At 53.4% G+C, this 18,382-nt stretch overlaps 3 protein-coding genes across 12 annotated transcripts in view; 2 read left to right on the top strand and 1 right to left on the bottom strand.

The window, feature by feature from the left end:
* The window catches only part of LOC308572642 (uncharacterized protein), a 200,854-nt gene that overhangs the window by 154,157 nt on the left and 28,315 nt on the right, over positions 1–18,382 (bottom strand). The gene's annotated exons all lie outside the window — the stretch shown is intronic.
* The window catches only part of LOC308572645 (uncharacterized protein), a 223,035-nt gene that overhangs the window by 189,826 nt on the left and 14,827 nt on the right, over positions 1–18,382 (top strand). The gene's annotated exons all lie outside the window — the stretch shown is intronic.
* Positions 55–17,493, top strand: PELP1 (proline, glutamate and leucine rich protein 1). Its single transcript, XM_081168866.1, has 18 exons — positions 55–176; positions 369–433; positions 940–1,045; positions 1,262–1,411; positions 2,158–2,229; positions 2,326–2,385; positions 2,712–2,862; positions 5,532–5,661; positions 5,767–5,854; positions 7,562–7,650; positions 7,756–7,872; positions 8,384–8,534; positions 9,119–9,260; positions 9,388–9,443; positions 10,164–10,370; positions 12,476–13,276; positions 14,393–15,094; positions 17,173–17,493. The coding sequence occupies exons 4-18, from the start codon at positions 1,283–1,285 to the stop codon at positions 17,263–17,265; spliced, it is 2,988 nt and encodes a 995-aa protein (XP_081024992.1). The 5' UTR covers positions 55–176; positions 369–433; positions 940–1,045; positions 1,262–1,282; the 3' UTR covers positions 17,266–17,493.

Genomic DNA, 18,382 nt, shown 5'->3' with positions numbered 1-18,382 from the left:
GCTGCTCCTCGTCGGGGGGTCCCGGGGGGGCGGCGCCCTCGGGGCGGCTGGTGCTGGAGACCCTGGCCGGGCTGCTGCGGGGGGGCGCGCAGGCGGGGACCCCCCCGGAGACGCCGCCGGGCCTGGCCGGGCTCCTGCGCTGCGCCCGGGAGGCCGGCGGGGGCGGGGGCGCCCAGGTGAGAGAGAGAGAGAGAGAGACCCAGAAGGGCCTCTTCCCCTGGGGGGGAATACTGCCTCGGACTTGGCTCCCAGGGACCCAGAGGGGTGGCTGGGGGGGGGGAGCCGCCCCTTCTGAGGGTGGGGGTCCCCAGGGCGCCCCTCCCCGGCCCAGCGCTGCTCTCTCAGCGGGTCCCCTTGTCTCCCTCCAGGCGTCGCCCACCCTGGGGGGGCTGGTGTCCCTCAGCAACGCCCGCCTGGGCTCCATCAAAACCCGGTGAGTAGCTGCCTCTCTCCTCCCCCCCCCCCACAATGCCCCCCAGGCCTCTGGACTACAACTCCCAGCATCCCCTCCTCGGAGGTTTTCGGGCGGTCCTGGATTCTGGAGCTGCCATTCCTGCCTGGCAAGGGGTTGGGATAGATGACCCTGGGGGTCTCTTCTCACTCTACCAATTTCCCAGCACCCGCCTTTCACAATGAATGGGAAACGGGGCGGCAGGGCTCTTGCAGCACCACTCCAAAACCGGCGTATCGCTGTCACCCATGGGCCGCACTGCCTGTGGGTGGGGGGCTTGGAGGCCAGCGCCCTCAGGAGGACCCACAGGTGTCTCAGAATGGGGACCCAAGGGGGCATCTAGTCCAACCCCACCACCCGCAGGCTGCCGGGACTTTTTCTCTTGACACATCATCGTCTGGCCGGGGGTTGGTTTGGATGACCCTTGGGGGCCCCTTCCAGCCCTCCAGGGCTCTGATTCTGCCCTGCTTCTTCTTCCCCCTGCAAAGGTTTGAGGGCCTCTGCCTCCTCTCCCTGCTGGTGACAGAGAGCTCCACCGAAGCCTTCAGCCAGAACTGCCTGGGATGGCTGCGCAGCCTGCAGCACCTCATTCAGGTGAGGGGGGGCGCCAGTGCCCCCCACCCACTTTGCCTCCCCCCCCCCCAAGAGCTCCACAGCTTCACCCACCAGTAGAAGCTCCCCTTTCTGTGCCCAGGAAGGCTGGGTGGGCCAGATGTTTTGAGTGCTTTAATGCTCCTTTTGGGTGGGAGGTGTTAGATGAGGAAGGCTGCCCCACAACTAACCTCATTTCTTCTCCTCCCCCCCCCCAAGTCTCAGGATCCGCCCCCCACGATGGAGCTGGCCGTCCTCATCCTCCGTGACCTGCTGGAGTATTCCTGCCAGATCCCTGAGCTGGCACGAGACATCGGCACCAACCACATCCCAGGGCTGCTCACTTCCTTGCTGGCTCTCAAACCCGAGGTGAGACCCCCAACCCGCCCTAGTTGGGGAGCTGGGGGGGCTGCATCCCCCCCCCATCTACATGTCTGAAGGGATAAAACAAAACCCACAAATTGAATGAATGAATATTTTTTAGTATGGCAAAACAGCCAGCTTGGTATAACCAGAAATTCAGCATAATTTTTACATAAATATTAAAACAGTTAAAATGGAAGTTAACAATCAATGAGCTAATTAAATAGATGCAACCCCCACAATGTGACCCCCCCCCCTTACGTAAGAAGGTCAGAGCCTGGCCTCTTTGCACCGAGGGGTCGAAGTAGACTGCCTCTGCAACTGGAGGCTCCATGAGGACAGAAGAGCCCGGCTGCTGGGTCAAGCATAGGCCACAGCGGCCAGCCAAGCGCCCATTATGGGAAACCCGGACTCAGGATTTGAGTGCGAGAGCAGCTCCCCTTCCTGTCTGTTCCAGTATCTGGTGTTTAGAAGCATTTGTTGGCCGTGGAGGCAGAGCACAGCCACCAGCAGCCCTGTTCTTCTCCATAAATTTGACCAGTTCTCTTCTATTGGGGGGGGCTATCTCTGCCTCTTGTGGCAGGGAGTTCCGCAGTTCAACGAAGAAGCCCTTCATCCCTCCTGGATCTCCCTGCATCTGGCTTCTCTGGCTGTCTCCCACTGGCTCTGGTGTTACAAGAGAGGAAACTTTTATCTGACCCTTTTCTCTTTTCTGCCCCCCCCCCTTTGCCTTCCCCCGGGACTCTTCCTAGTGCCAGATTTCCACCCTGGAAGGAAGCAAGGCCTGCATGATGTTTTACCCCAGGGCATGTGGCTCTTTGCGGGTAAGTCTTCTGTTTTGGGGGGCAGAGGAGCAGCACTGGGTTGCAGAATCCCCACTGACCTCTCCCCCCATCCTTTTTTTCCTCCCCCCCCCCCAGGGCAAACTGGCGGCCTATTTCCTGGCCCGCGTGGATGCAGAGACGCCCCACCTGCAACAGGTAAAAACCAACCTCTCTTGCCTTCCCTTCCGCTGCGCAGGGACCCCTGCCTTGTGTTTTAAACTGGGAAATTCCCCTGGGGGCAGGGGGGTGTTTGTGGGACCTAGAAAGAGCCCCAGAGCAGTTGGATCAGGCCAGAGGGGCCCAGCACCCCATCCTCCCCACACCTGGCCAACCAGGTGTGTGTGGGGGGGTGTTGAACCCGGGTCTCCCAGGCCCTAGACCTCATTGAATCCCCAGAAGAACTCTGTGAGGTGGGGATTTGAACCCAGGACTCTTTTTGGTCTGGTCCACTGATGCTCTGCCTCCTCCTCCTCCTCCCCCAGCTGGCCTGCGACTGCTACGCCCTCCTGCCCTCCCTGGGTGCCGGCTTCACGCAGGGGCTCAAGTACACCGAGTGCTGGGGGCAGCAGGCCCACTGCCTCCTGGCCACGCTCCACAGCCTGCTGGGGACGCTCTACGAGGGCGCAGAGACAGGTGCGTCTCCTCATGCTTTGAACGTTGATATTGCTCTTACTTTGGGGGGGGGTGTTAGCGGGGCTTGGAATTTGCCAGCGCATTTTGCACCTGGCTGTCGGCTGACGTCTCCACCCTTGGGGGATCCTTGGAGCCGGGCTGTTTTCACACACTATGACACACACCCAGCCTGTAGAATTCTCTCCATTCTACTTTATCTGCACAATCGGAACAGATTTCAGGAACCAAAGTGCTTTTTCTGTGCAGCCTGAGCAGGAGCCGCAAACAACTAGTTAATTGTTAATTGTTGTCATAGTTAATTGTTGTCGCTAGTTTTTAGCGGTTCTTATTTTTATCTGTAAAATAAGGGAGGAAGGTGGGATATAAATATTATTATTTTATTACGTTTATGTACCACTCTTCATCGTAAGCTCTCAGGGCAGTTCATAGAATAAAATGCAGGATAAAAACAAGTCAATAAGTAAAACAAAACAGCAAACAGTAACCCCCCCCTTCCCACAGACTCATTTAAATAGCTGTAGAATATTAATCTGCCAAAGGCCTGGCTTAAGAGGAATGTTTTCGTCTGGCGCATAAAAATTAATAATTATGATTATAGGAGTGCTCTGATGGTGTTTCCTGCTTGGCAGGGGGTTGGACTCAATGGCCCTTGGGGTCTCTTCCAACTCTATGATTCTATGTACCCCCCCATCTGGCTGGGCTTCCCCGGCCACTCTGGGTGGCTTCCAACAAAGATTAAAAATACATTAAAATGTCACACATTTAAAACTTCCCTGAATTTATTTAGTTATTAATAAAACAAAAAAAATTGCAGGTAAACTGGTCCCAGATTTCTAAGGCTTTCCTGTACCAAGAGCAACACCTTGAACTCGGTTCAGTTGCAAATTGGCAGGCAGTGCAGTTGTTCTCTGCCGATCAGACCTCCCTCCCGCCAGCCATCGTGCTGCAGCACCCTGCACCGACAGCAGCTTCTGGATCAAGTGCGAGGGAAGCCCCACATGGGGGGGGGGCACAAACCAAGCCCCAGCCCCAGCCAGGAGGCCCTTGTTTTGCAGCGGCCATATTCCCAGCAGACCTGCTCATGTCATGCGCCCCGCCGGCTAATTTGAGGCTGGGGCGTCTCCTGCCCTTGGGGGAGCAATTAAGATAAGTGCTTTGTTGACGAGCCGATTGGACGTGTTGTGCGGAGCCCACGTGACGGAAACAGGACCAGTGATGGATGTTGACAGCGGAGGAGACGGGCGAAATCCCAGACCGCCGTCCTCTTGCGTGATCATTGCGCTTCAGCCCTCAAATTCCCTTTTCCTGGCCGCCTGGCTGCAGCCGGAAGGAGTGGCCTCCCCTGGGAAGCCCAAAGGAGCTCCTTCCCCAGAGGAAGAGCCAGCAAAAGTCTGGGCCGTTGCCCTGCCTTCCTGCGTTGCGGGGGCTGGACTAGATGACCCCTGGCGTCCCTTCCAAGCCCTCCATTCTGTGATTCTATATAAACAAGAGTCCTTAAGTTTCCACTCAGCGTGGTATAAGTTTTCCTCCCATGAACAGCCCACTAAACTCGCAGCTCCACAGATAAATATGTGGGCAGATTTTATTGAGAACTGAATTGACTCCCCCCCTCTCTTTTTTCCTTTCCTTTTCATTTTTGATAGTTGAGTGCAGTATTGTATTCTCAGTTGATTTCTGGGTCTTTCTCCCCTTTGTGTCTCCATTTTATTTAATTTATTTCTATTTGCTTTTTTTATCTGCTGCACTTATGACTTTTACTGTATTGTCTATGAGCTTGTATTAATAAAATTAAAAAATTAAAATACTGTCCTTGTGGTCCAGTATTTTAAAAGAGCTTGCAGTGGCTCTCCTACCGTATTTTGTGGGGCGGGGGCATCTTTTAATTACAAGAAGCACCCTCTTACCTCAGTCTAATAGGGCCGAGCAATATAGCCATATATCATCCAAAACTGGTTTGAAGCCCATATCGAAATATAGGTTTCGTAATTTTTGACCTGGTAATATATCACAAATCATGGTGTGTGTTATTCAAAAACCACAACGAAGGAGAAACCGTGAAGCCATCTAAGTGTCAGAGATCGTGATGCATCAGTATATTGCAATGTTTAGCTGGGGATGTACTGCGATGTTGAAAACCAGATATTGCCCAGCCCTCAAGCTCTTACTTGAGATCAAAGATTTTTTGTGCAACATGTTCTTAATTTTTGTTCCTTATCCGCACTTTAAATGAGCATCTTAGACCAAGGCAGTCCGTCCTCTCAGATCACAGAACCCGCGAGCCACACGCTGAATTAAATTTCTGTACTGTGAATGGAATATTTAACATATGCGATTCATATACTTAATTAAATATATATCATTAAATAGAGTTCGAAGATATAATGTATTTAATTATTAAACTGAACTAATACACAGATGTGTTTGGCTATAGGTCGGAATACAGATTTAATAAGTAAATATGCACAAAAAACAAATGTTTAAGTGCTTTAATATGTTTCTTCTTGAATGCTGCCAAGTGCTGCACATTGGACCACCTTGCAGGCCACTTTAGAGCTGTCCTTTGTTCTGCAGGTTGGGATAGATGACCTTTGGGGGTTCCTCTTCCAGCTCTGCAACTGGACCTGATGGGTTCTCTCCCCCCCCCCCCGTTCCCCCTGCTTCTCCTCCAGATCCCCTGCACTATGAAGGGCCTGGCGTGGAGATCCTGCTCCCGACCCCCGAAGACGGAGAGGTGAACTTCATCCTCCACCTGAAGCACCGCTTCTCCGGACTGGCCAAATGCCTCTGCCAGATGCTCAGGTCGGGAGCCACTCCTCCTCCCCCCCCCCCCCCGCCTTTCCAGCCTTGCCACTGTGCTTGCGACCCCCCCCCCCCTTAAACCCAGCGCTTCGTTTGCCATTCCAGTAACGACTTTGTGGCTCCCGTCTCCATCCCAGTTCAAGACATCCTGGACCTCGTTTGCCGCGCCCTCAACATCTCCACGAAGAACATCGTGAGTAGCCATGGGGTCAAGGTGGGGCAGGTCCCCGAGCCGGGGGGGCACACAGCGGAGAAGATTCACTGTGGAGAAGACCTCATCTGGGGGCGCCCAGTGTTGGCCTCACTCAGGGCGCCGTCGTGCCAAAGATGACCAGAGTCAGTCCCTGCAAGAGGCTGGCAGTGCCTTTCTCAGCAAAGCCCCTCTCGGCTGCTCCTGTGCTTCTTTTGGCCCCAGAATCATCATGATAATTTATTATTTATACCCCGCCCATCTGGCTGGGCCTCCCCAGCCACTCTGGGCGGCCTCAAATGGAATATTAAAATACAATAACCTATTAAAGATTAAAAGCTTCCCTAAACAGGGCTGCCTTCGGATGTCTTCTAAATGTTAGATAGTTGTTTATCTCTTTGACATCTGATGGGAGGGCGTTCCACAAGGCAGGCGCCACCACCGAGAAGGCCCTCTGCCTGGTTCCCTGTAACCTCGCTTCTCACAGGGAGGGAACCGCCAGAAGGCCCTCAGGAGGGGGACCGCAGTGTCCGGGGTGGAGACGCTCCTTCAGGTCTACTGGGCTGAGGCCGTTTAGGGCTTTCAAGGTCAGCACCAACACTTGGAATTGTGTTCAGAAGAGTTTTGCAGCTGGGAGGGCCCCCCAGGGCTCATCTACCCCAGCCCCCGCAGTGCAGGACCTCAGCTAAAGCATCCAAGACAGTGGGCCTCCCGCCTCTTCTGGCAAGCCGCCAAGGAAGGGGAGCCCCCCTCCCCTCTCAAACTGCTCCTTCCCTCAGGAAGTGCTTAGTAGGGACTTCCTTCCTTGCAACCCGGACCAAAGAGGTGCTGGAGGAGAGGGCATCGTAAAGACGGAATGAAAGTGGGGCTTGTTTGTTATTGGAAAGTGGAATTCCAGGGCAAAGGGAACCCCCTATGTAGTTTTAATTCCTCTAATTTGACCTCCAGTGGTCAGCGCAGTAGCAAACGGGTGTGATACTTAAATTGCCGTTTTGTGCATGGATTCACACTTTATTTATTTATGCCAAAAAAAATGTAAATGACTTACAAGCTTACATTTAAGGATAACAAAGTATAGCAGAATTATAATTATATGTTGCTGTAATACGTTAATGTCATAATGCATATGTGAACGTAAAACCTACATATATACAAGTTACATCGTCAAAATTATTACTAAGAGAATTGTTTCTTTTGTAACGGCTTTATTTTTTGCAATGGGGTTTATATATATATATATTTGTGTGTGTGTGTGCATATGTGTGTGTGTGTGTGTGTGTGTGTGTGTGTGTGTGTATGTATGTATGTATGTATGTATATATATATCTCACTTGAAAGCTTATCCCTTAAGGCACTGATGGCCAAACTTGGCCCTCCAGCTGTTTGGGGACAACAGTTCCCACCATCCCTGACCACTGGTCCTGTTAGCTAGGGATGATGGGAGTTGTAGGCCAAAAGCAGCTGGAGGGCCAGGTTTGGCCAGCATGCCTTAAAGAATAATGAAGCTTAGTAGGATTGTTGTTTACTGCTATGCCTGTGGCTGTTGCTATTATTATCACTGCGTACAATAATGCTAGAAATAGTAATGCACCCTGGTAGACAGATTCATCCAGTGACCTTGGCCGCTTTAGAATGGGGGGTGGGAATTGGGGGCTTTGCTCTGCTTGCAGGGCTCCCTTCCGCCCCTGACCCCCCTCCCCTCCCTTCCAGAGCTGGTTTGGCGACGGCCCCCTGCGGATGCTCCTCTTGCCCTCCGTCCACCTGGAGGCCCTGGACCTCCTTTCGGCGCTCATCTTGGCGTAAGTCCCGGGGAGGGCAGAGGGCGTTGGGCACCCCCACCGGCCTCCACACTCCCCCGACCGTCCCTTCTCTGACGCCCCCCTCCTCTCGCTTTCCCTTTGCAGGTGCGGCCCCCGCCTGGTGCGCTTTGGGGCCACCTTCTGCCGCCTCTTCCCCCAAGTCCTGACCACCTGGAGCAGCGGCCGAGACCTCTTCCCCCCCGGGCAGGAGCGCCCCTACAGGTGCGTGGGGAGCCGAGGAGGGGGGGCCTTGCTGCTCTGGGCCAATGTGTACCACCACCCCCGGGGGGGACCTAGAGAAGGAGGGAGCCAGGCAGCGTGTTCGTGGTTCTCCCCACAACAGCCCTTGAGGTCTCCCAGTGCGCTTCACAGCCAAGTTGGGGGATCTGGGCCCCGACATTCCTCACGGCAACGCCACCCTGTCTCTCCAGAAAGCTGCCTCCCCCCAGCATCACCAGCTGCTGCCTCCCCTGCTTAGTCCAGCATTAGCGACGCCCCTGCAGGGTTGCCTGGGTCAGGCCTGCATCTCTCTCCCTGGGCCTCTCCTCCTTTCTTGGAGGTTTTCAAGCAGAGGTCGAGTGCCCTCCTGTCTGGGGTTCTCTAGCTGCGATTCCCACGTTCCAGGGGGTTAGGCTGGATGACCTTTGGGGGCCCCTTCTAATTCTGCATTGCCATGAAACCAGCCCCGGGTGAGGTGTGGGGCCTGCTCCAGCTCCTCTTCCTTCCTCCTCAGTGCGGTGCGGACTCGGCTCTACGAAGTCCTGGATCTGTGGGTCCAGACGGCTGGGGCAGCCTGTGGGATTCTGCAGGGACCCAGGACCCAGAGCGAGGCCCTGCTGGGTCACCTGATCAGCGACATCAGCCCCCCGGCCGACACCCTCAAGGTGAGCCCCCCCCCCATGAAGAAAGAAGTATTGGAAAGGGAAAAGAAAATGAAGGGCCACGAGACACTGCAGGAAATATTGTTGAACAGAGAGTGTAGCTGATAGTTTGTTGTACTGACTTGACTGGTGTTTTTAAATAATTATATTTTCATCTAGTGCAGAGGGAAAATATTCCCTCTTTTGTAATTTTTGCTAATATTTCTTTCTTTCTTTCTTTCTTTCTTTCTTTCTTTCTTTCTTTCTTTCTTTCCTCTTTTCCTCTCCCTTTATCTCTTATTTTCTTCTGCTTCTTTTCCTAGTTTTGCATCTTAGGTAGCTGCAATCTGGTTGTATTAGGGGGAAATCTTGAATTGAAATTTGATGCGAATGAAGTATTGAAGCTGCTCTGATGAATTCTCCCCCCCCCACCCCTCCCTCCTGACCTCCGGTTTAAAGCCTCTCGCCCTCTTTTTAAAAGAATAACAACAATTACTGTTTTGTCATTCGTACCCCACCCAGCCTCTCTCCGCGGCCTCCAGCAACTATTAAAGCATAATAAACCACCCCAAACTTCCCCACCCCCTTCTCTCTCTGCCCCCGTCCAGATGCGGGACAGCCGACCGGCCTCGGACCTGAAGCCCAGCGCCCCAAAAAAGCCCAAGTTGTCTGACCTGGGCCCTTTGGGGTCCCTGCACCCCAAGCAGGACTCCCAGGCCAACAGCAGCACCTGCCTGGCCGCCTTGCGAGGTAAGGAAACCTGTAGCTGAGCAGCGGGGTGGAGAGGGGGCCAGGCCTGGGGCTCTGCTTCCTCCAGTCCCACTCACCCCAAACTCAACACCCCCCAGACTCAACTCTTCTCCCCCCCCCCCCCCAGGCCTGAGCCGTGCCGTCCTCCTGACCGGAAGCCTGATGAAGGAGCAGGTCCACAAGGTAAGGGGCGGGGTGGGCTTCCTCCGAGGGGGAGGGGGCTGTGGGGCAGCCCTGGGGGTCTGGGCTGCCAGGCAAGGGGGTGGGGTGGAGTGCCAGTCCTGGCGGCCGAGCCCAGCTCTTGGTTTCCGGAGAGAGCCTTCCCCTTGCAGCGCTGTGGTGGTTGGCCGGTGGCGTCTCTGCCCCAAGGAGCTTCCAGTGCGGGAAAATGAGACAGAGAAGTTTGATGGAAGATGACGGGAAGGAGAAGGAGAACTTCAAAGGAGATCTGGGATCATTATTACCACGTTCGAATCTGTTTGTTGTTGCAAATAGTTCCTTAAATCAATGGCTATTTTATTCTCGTTGTGAAGCTGCTTCGAGGTTGACTTGTTTACAGTTGGGGGGGTGTAAATTTTATGAAATGAAATAAATAAGCTGACCAGCCGCTTTGTTGTGGGGGGGGGTCACAACAACCTGAAGCCGCTTTTTTATTTGTTAAATTTATATCCCTCCCTTTGTTGGAGAGGCGAGAGGGCAGCTTCCAACATAAAACACAAGATACAGGATAGAACAATAGTCCAAGCAGGGCAGGGAGTCTGTCAGTTGACCGCCTGCCTCCTTCTCCTCATGGTGGGGGCTAGGGAACCCCCATTCCGCCACGAGGGTCAGGAGGATCCCCCAAACCGTCTTGCGTGTCCCTCCCCCAAAAGCAACTTCTCTTGATCTTCCTCCTCCCCACAGAGACTGCAGGAGCTGGTGGTCCCTCTGCTCATCCGCCTGGGCCAGGCCGAGACCCCCCCGGGCTCCCCCTACGCCAGCGCCCCCTGCCGCAGGGAGCTGCACCGCCTCCTGCTGGCGCTGGTCCTGGCCCCCCCGCCCTCCTGGCCGCCCCCTTTCCACTGCGCCCTCCGCTTGTTCAGCCAGGGACGCGCCGACCCCAACCTCCAGGTGAGTCTCTCTCTCTCTTTCCCCCAACTCCCACGTGGGGTTTGGCCCAAAGGGAAGCCGGGGAGCAGGGCAGGAAGGGAAGAGACCCCTCCCCCCCCGGAGGGCCTAGGCTCTGCACAGCAGGTAGACTGCCTCTCAGCCTGGAGGTTCCTCCTTCGCCGCCCATCCTCCTCTCCTCCTTTGCCAGTCCTGGAGGCGGGAAGTCAATCCCCCGGCTGGGCCCTGTTCAATGTTTCCTAAAAGAATTGCTTTACTTTATTCATAAATAATATGGTTTTGAGTTTTTAATGTGTTAATATTTTGTTGAAAGCCGCCCAGGAGTGGCTGGGGCTGCGCAGTCAAATGGGCAGCATATACGTAATACAGGTGAAACTCAGAAAATTAGAGTATATTAGAAAAGTTCATTTATTTCAGTAATTCAACTTAAAAGGTGAAAGTAACTAATACAGTGGTGCCTCGCAAGACGGAATTAATTCGTTCCGCGAGTTTTGTCGTCTTGCGATTTTTTTCGTCTTGCGAAGCACGGTGTCGGGAAAGTTTTGGAAAACACCAAAGTCTTTAAAAACCTCAAAAAAGGCTACCACACCGCGTGCTATGAGTTGCTCCTCGAAGTCAAGTCGCAACTGTATTAACGGTGTTAAGAAAAAGGAAACAAACTTGCAAGATGTTTCCATCTTGTGAAGCAAGCCCATATGGAAAATCGTCTTGCGAAGCAACTCAAAAAACCAAAAACCCTTTCGTCTAGCGAGTTTTCCGTCTTGCGAGGCATTCGTCTTGCGAGGTACCACTGTATATGAGATTGACCCACGACATGCAAAGCAAGATGTGCTTCTACTTCTCAGAGGTCCAACCTTCCTCGATTTGCAATCCTTGTTTTGCTGAAGTCCTTGAATATTCTAGTTTTCTGCGATTGTTAATTTGGGGTTTTCATCAGCTGTACGCCATGATCATCACAATGATAACAAACCAAGGCTTGACATATCTCGCTTTGCATGTCACAAGTCTATCTCATATATTAGTTTCACCTTTCAAGTTGAATTACTGAAATCAAGGAACTTTTCCACGGTATTCTGATTTTTCGAGTTTCACCTGTAATAATATAATTATTAGAAAATTCAGCTAGGGTAGGAAATGGCCTTTTCTCCCATTTGGAACCATTTATATGTTAGCTGCAGCAATGAGGTTGAGCATTATTTCTCGTTCATTTTCTGGAATAATAATAATAATAATTTATTATTTATACCCCGCCCATCTGGCTGGGCTTCCCCAGCCACTCTGGGCAGCTTCCCAAACAATACTAAAATACCGTAATACATCAAACATATTTTGGATAGCAAGGTGGAAACATCACAGGTCCTGAGGGTGTAAGATATCCCGGTGTGTCAGCTATATCAGCCTGCACCGATGTCTGGAATATTTCTCTTTGGGAACAATTCCGAAAGACGTGTGTGTCCTCTGCTTTATTTAATCTGGGTCTCCAGCATTTGTCTGCTCTTGACTGGCATATTGAGTTCAGTCTACACAGTGCTCAAATACCATTCGTAGGCAGTTTTGAAATAGTTCTCCTTTAGCCCCAGCTCCCGGAATTTCCTGGTTGTTCTCTGACCTGAATCTCTCTCACACACCCCATTTTCTCCTCTCTGTGTCCTGGTTCTGATCTAGGCTCAACCCAAAGCTCATCCTTTTATGCAGATGGGAGATAGATTTCCCATTTGTCCTCTCCCTCCATTTCCCCATATTTGTGCATCATAAAGGAGACTGCACCTCTAATTGTGCTGTAATTATTTGCATGGTTTTAATGGGTGGGTGTATAGTTTTAATTCTGTGGATGTTTAATCATTTTTTAATTATTGTTTCTCCCCCACCCCTTAAGTTTTCAGCCTGCTCTTATCTTACATAATATAAATAACTATATCATGTATAAATAAGGACATAATGTAATCTGTGTTTTGTACTTTTGTCTTGTGTTTTTATGTTGTGGACGGCCCTGAGATCAATGGATGAAAGGCAGTTTCCAAATTAAAAATTATAACAGTAATAAGAAAAATGTAAGAATGAAAATAATGAAAAACAATTTGGCATTTATTTTCCTCCTCCCTCCGCAGGTCTCTTCCTTCTGCACAGAGGCCCTGGCTGTCTGCAACGCCCTCCTGCACCCCCGGGTGCCCTCCCTGCAGCTCCCTCTGGCCACCCCCCCGGGGGGCCCCCAGGCCCCCCCTCCGTGCCCCTCAGAGCTCTCCCCCGCCCTGGCCTCGCCCTTCCGCCCGGCACCCCCGGCACCCTTCTCGGCCCCCCGCCTCCTCCTCCCTCCCCCCGCCTCCTCGGCAGCCAACCCCCTGGGGCTGCCCCCCCCAGGCCTGGCGTCGCCCGCCCAGCTGCCCCCCCGCCTTGCCCCCGAGGAGCCCTCCCTGCCCACATCCCCCGGGGCGGCCGAGGCGGCTCTGGGTGCCAAGCTGCGCCGCTCAGTCTTCGTCCACTATGACAAGGAGGAGGAGGAGGACGTGGAGATCTCCCTGGAGAGCGACTCGGACGACTCCGTGGTCATTGTGCCCAAGGGGCAGCTGGGCAAGGGCCCGGGGAGCGCCATGGTAGTGGCAGCCGCCGTAGCCCAGGTCCCCACCCCGCCCGCTCCTCCGCCAGCCCCCCCTTCCCCCCCGCCAGCCTCTGAGGAGACCCCTCCGGAGCCGCCGGCCCCGCCCCTCTCCCTGGGCATCCCTCTGCCCCCTGCCCCCACCGCTGTCCTGGCGCTGCCCGCCTCCCCTTCCCCCGCAGCCATGGACCCCCCGTTCCCCGCTTTGGTGGAGGAAGACCCCACCGTCATCAACATCAACAGCAGCGAGGAGGAAGAGGACGATGAAGACGACTACCCGGAGGACGAGGAATACTTTGAAGAGGACGAGGAAGAGGTGCGCTGGGGAGAAAGGGGCCGGTCAGACGGGCAGCATGTTAATTCTTATTTTTTATTGTGATTGCCAGGCAGCGAAGAGGCAGGGCTTGTGGGGCGGGAGGTGCTGTGACCCTGTGGGTCAAATTCATCTCTGCTTTCCCCCCTGGGGTAAGAACTTCACCACCACCAGGACATTACCCAGGTGAAGGGAACACCTTTACGTAAAACATGGAACCAAGGAAATAAGTCCAGCAACCCCGTTAGGGACCCAGTTTATTATCTACTCTTGCAGTAGGACAGAGCTCAACTTAACATGGCTTAAATAGTAGCTGGAACAGATCGCATGCAGAGAGCTATAAAACATCAGACATTTTTCTGCGTACGTTGAGAAGGGTTACAGGTCATGGGGTGTATAACACGCATGGCTCCATACGGGTCTCTGCTTCCCCCAAGTGCTCAGGCCATTTGGGTCTCAGTTGTCGCCCTTAGCAAGCCTTGGCCAGCCCCACTCTCACGTCCCTCGTCCCTGGGAAACTCTCCCTGGGAAGCTTCAAGAAGATGGATTGCCAGCTTGAAACAGACTTAGGAAAACATCACCATTGGCTGTTTCTGCCACTTTGGGGGTTAGCTAGCAATTTTACTTTATGGCCTAGAGAGCACAAGGGTTGTAAAATGTCGGCACACAGGAGCCTCACAGAAGTCATTCCCTGATGGATTTCATCTTGAGGTTAAATGGCGTTCATATTGAAATAATGTTTTCAAAATCAGAAACAGACACCTTTGGTCTCTAATGGTGACATCACCCCCAAGCCTCAGATGTCAGCCCCACACCTGGCAGGTGAAGACGAGGCTTGCTCTGGGCCCCAATCAGGGGTTGCGGGATTAGGGGCGAGCGGCCGCAAGGGGCCCCTTGGCAGCCATGTTTCTTTTCGCCCTGGGTGGCAAGGGGTTGGGCTGCACGACCTCACAAGGTAGCAGGCTGCCCTTTGCTGGCGTTGGGTTGCTCCCCTTGGCTGGGTGCCTATCAGGCTGTGGTTCCTGCGCAGCGGGGTCAGGCTGGGTGGCCTTTGGGTGGCCCTCTCCCAACGCTGCAGTCCTGATTCTCTCCCACCCACCCTTTTCTTTTGCTGGCCAGGAGGAAGAGTACGATGAGGAGGACGAGGAGTTTGGGGAGGATCTGGAGGAGGAGGAGGACGAGGAGTTTGACGAGGAGGAAGGCCTGACAGAGGAGGAAGAGGACGAGGAGGAAGGCCTGACAGAAGAGGAGGAGGAGGAGGAAGAAGGGGAGGAGGAGGAGCGGAGGCTGCTGCCCTCACTGCCGCCCCCACTGCCGCCCCACCGGAGTGAGGAGGAGCCGCCGGAGCTCTTGCCCATCAAGGACGAGCCCCCCAAGTTGGAGGAGGAGGAAGAGGAAGACAACGAAGATGAAGAGGCGGCCGCCGGACTCCTGATGGAGGTGGACGAGGAAGCCTTCCACCCCCCAGAGGAAATGGCAGAGGAGGAAGAGGAAGGAGGCCGGCTGGAGCAGGACCTGGGGAAGGCGGAAGGCCAGGCGTCTCCTCTGCGGACGGCCGAAGGGCAGGCCCCCCTCCCCAGCACGGCCGCCCTGCCCTCCGTGAAGCTGGAGGAGGAGCAGGGTGAGAAGCAGCCCCCCCAGGAGGAGCAGGAGGGCCCTGCGGCTGCCCCACGGACCACGACTCCACAGGGGCAGGAGGACGAAGAGGAGGAGGAAGTGGTGGTGCACGAAGGGGGCCGGAGAGAGCCAGGAGGGGCGGCCCCTGAGGCTGCAGCGCTGCGGGGAGAGGCGGAGAAGCAGGAGCCGCTGCCTGGCGAGGAGGTGGGCATGAGGGGCAGGGCAGGGAGGGGGGCAGGGCTGCTTCCCCCCTGCACGTGTGGGGAAAAATATTCCCTCGTTATCTGAACTCTGCACGGTGCATCTTCCACTCTGGGGCGATAGTGGAGCTCAGCGTGTGGCATTGAAGTTCCAGGCGGAAAGGAACCTGGGACGGCTCAGTCGGTAGAGCAGGAAGGGTCGTGGGCCCCACGTCAGGCCAAAGATTCCTGCACTGCAGGGGGTGGGACTTGGTGCCCCCCCCCCCAGTTCTGTGACTCGGTCATTCCAAGTATGAAGGCATTACAAGTGGAGGGTTTTGTTTTGTTTGGTAAATTTGTAGACCCATAGATCTCAGGGCTTTTGCGGTGTAAAATTACAATCTAATAAATGCAAAATGCATAATAAAATAAGAACAGTGATCCCGTGGGATCCCCTTCCAGATACTCACAGTTCTCTGGTTCTGTCCTCTGTCCCGGGTCTGACTTCTCTCCCCCCCCCCCCTCCAAGAAAGGGCAAAAGAGGGAGTGAAATTATATCAGTTTAGAGTTGGCTCGTCTCCTTCCAAATTAAGCTGTTTGATTGACTTCTACACAGAGCTGTTTTCTATTTATTCGTCTGTTTTGCTTCACAAAATCTCTTTGCTGATCGATGGTAGAGGGAAAAGCCTCGAAGCCGGAAAGGTTTTCTCAGTGAAACTACATAAAGATTTTATGAAGCAAATAAGTAAACCTCAAAGTGGTTTGCAAAAGGATGATGATGATGATGATGATGATAAATTGTCAATCAGAAAATTTTGCAGCAACAACATTTAGGCTTCTGAACAGTTAACACAGCAAAAACCCGAAAACAGATCAGGAACTCGCATGCACTTCGTAATGTGGGCTGTTGTCTGAAAGCAGTTTACCTGTGAGATCGCTTTGCCCCACGTGCTCCCACTTGGCCGGTTCAGCCGGCAGATCTGGCCCTGCTGCAGGCACCGCACGACACCCGTTCCACTTTTGTAAGAACTGTGGCAGCCCCTGCCCTTTGGAACTCCCCGCCTCTTGAGATCAGGCAGGCGCCTTTGCTGTACTCTTCATCAGCAACCGCTAAAACCATTCTGGTTGGAGAAGCCCACGCAGAGAAGCCTTAAGCAGGAGGAGGATGCAACCAGGCCGCCGTGCCGTCGAATATTTTGGCGGCGTCTTGTTTTTTAAGAGCACAAATTGTCATTAAGAACAATCCAAATACTCCTGACTACACTTTGGATGGCAGAAAAAGTCCTCTCTGGGGTGGTGGAGAGTCTGGAGGGAGGGCGAGACTAGGGCAGGTTCCTGAGTCTGGAGCTGGGATGGTTTATTGCGTGGGGGGGGGGAGGCGTTGGGTGTTCTGCAGTCTCTCCAGCTTTGGAGGGAGCAGCGAGGGGTCTTGCAGTGGTAGCTGGGAACAATGGTCAGACCCCACCGGGGTCCAGTTTTGGGCACCCCACTTCCAGAAGGATATTGGTGAGAAGCTGGAAGGTGCGCAGAAGATTTTGAAGGGTCTGGAAACCAAGCCTTATTTAAGAGGAGCAGCTGGGGGGAGATGGAGATGTTTAACCTGGAAAAGAGGAGACGTGAGAGCCGACTTCCAATATCTGAAGTGTTGTTGCTCTGGAGGGCAGCATCCGAACCCATGGTTTCAAATTCCAAGAAAGGAGATACTCAACGTTTAAGCTTTCCTGAGGGTAAGAGCCCATCAGCGGCAGAGAGTGACTCCCACGGAAGGTTTTTTGATAGGTTGGACGGCCGTCTGTCAGCGATGCTTCAGCTGTCATTCCTGCATTTCGGGGGGTTGGACTAGATGACCCTTGGGAAGGCTACAATTCTGTGATTCCCTAAGGCCCGCATTCTGGGTTTGCTGTGTGTGTGTGTGTGTGTACATCTTTTTTTAGATTGAGTGCCGAAATGCTGTCTTTTCCGCCAGTCTTCAAAACTTTGTTCGGCCGAGCACCCTAATATATTGGCACTTTTGGGGGGGATACTTCCGGTGGGTGGTGGGGTGAGTTGTCATGCCAACTGCAATGAAGTGACACCCCCCCCCCGAATTCTCTTCCCCTGCAGGGCACAGAAGTGGATGAAACGGAAGCCATGTTGGCGGACTTTGTGGACTGTCCCCCAGATGAGGAGAAGGTGCCGTCCGAACCCAGTTCCTGAGGGGGCGCTGGAACCGCCGTGGTCAACGGTGGTGGGCGAAATGGGGGCTGAGAAGAGGGGCGCTGTGATCCCTGAAACAGACGTTCCCCGCTGGCGCATCACTGCCTTCTGGACTTAGGAGCCTCCATATTCTATTTTTTATGTGTTTGTGTTTTGAGGGGAGGAAGGTTTTGGGTTTGTGTTTTTTTTTAATACAAAAGACATTCAATAAAATTTCTTTATACTGCATGTTCACTTTGGTTTGTGGTGCAACGGAGGCAAAGGCAGCAGGGCGAATCGGACCCCTGGGGGGGTCAAGGTGGAAGATTTATGCTTCTCCGGAGGGCAGCATCTGAACGAACGAGAAAGGAGATTCCGACTGACCCTCAGGAAGAACTTTCTTGACAGGAAGAGACTCCCTGGGAAGGTGATGGACTCTCCTTCCGTGGAGGTTTTTAAGCAGAGCAGGATGGCTGTCTGTCATGGATGCTTCCGTTGAGATTCCTGCATTGCAGGGAGTTGGACTAGATGACCTTTGGGAGTCAGGCTTTCCTGTGTGATCCAACACCTGCACACGTGATCAGAAGGCAGAGCCTTTTTGATATTGTCGCTCTGTGAAGTAAGAGGCTCCGCAGTTGAGCTTGCTGAATGAAGGAGCAGTTTCAGGTTCTGCAGCCAGCCGTCTCTCGCCGCCTGCCAGACAACCTCCCATTGAATGCTGCATTCGGGTCCTTTGTCAGTGTGAAGGGCACAAACCAACCAGATCAGTTTTGGACCAAGCTTGACCTCTACCCAATGCATGGCACACACACCCATAACAGCAGTGGAATCGCCTCCAGTGACCTAGAGGGGCTTGTCAATGTGTGTGTGTGTGTGTGATTGTAATACAAATTGAATGTAAAATATGTCTAGCTCATACCTAATAATATAGATAACTGAATACTTGGCAGTCATTTTTATTTGTACTTACACATTCTTTAGGCAATTCTACACACATTTCCCCCACCCAAAAAAATGTCAAGTGTCCCTATTGAGATTAATTTTGTTAACTTGCCCTCAGTTCTCCAATCTGTAATGGTAATTCTGTGCCATTAGCTGCCCCTCCCAGTTTGGCGTCATCTGCAAACTGGATGAGCAT

This window comes from Podarcis bocagei, assembly GCF_964188305.1.
Source record: "Podarcis bocagei genome assembly, chromosome: 13".
NCBI classification, from domain to species: Eukaryota; Metazoa; Chordata; class Lepidosauria; order Squamata; family Lacertidae; genus Podarcis; species Podarcis bocagei.
This window is presented reverse-complemented; position numbering and strand designations above follow the sequence as displayed.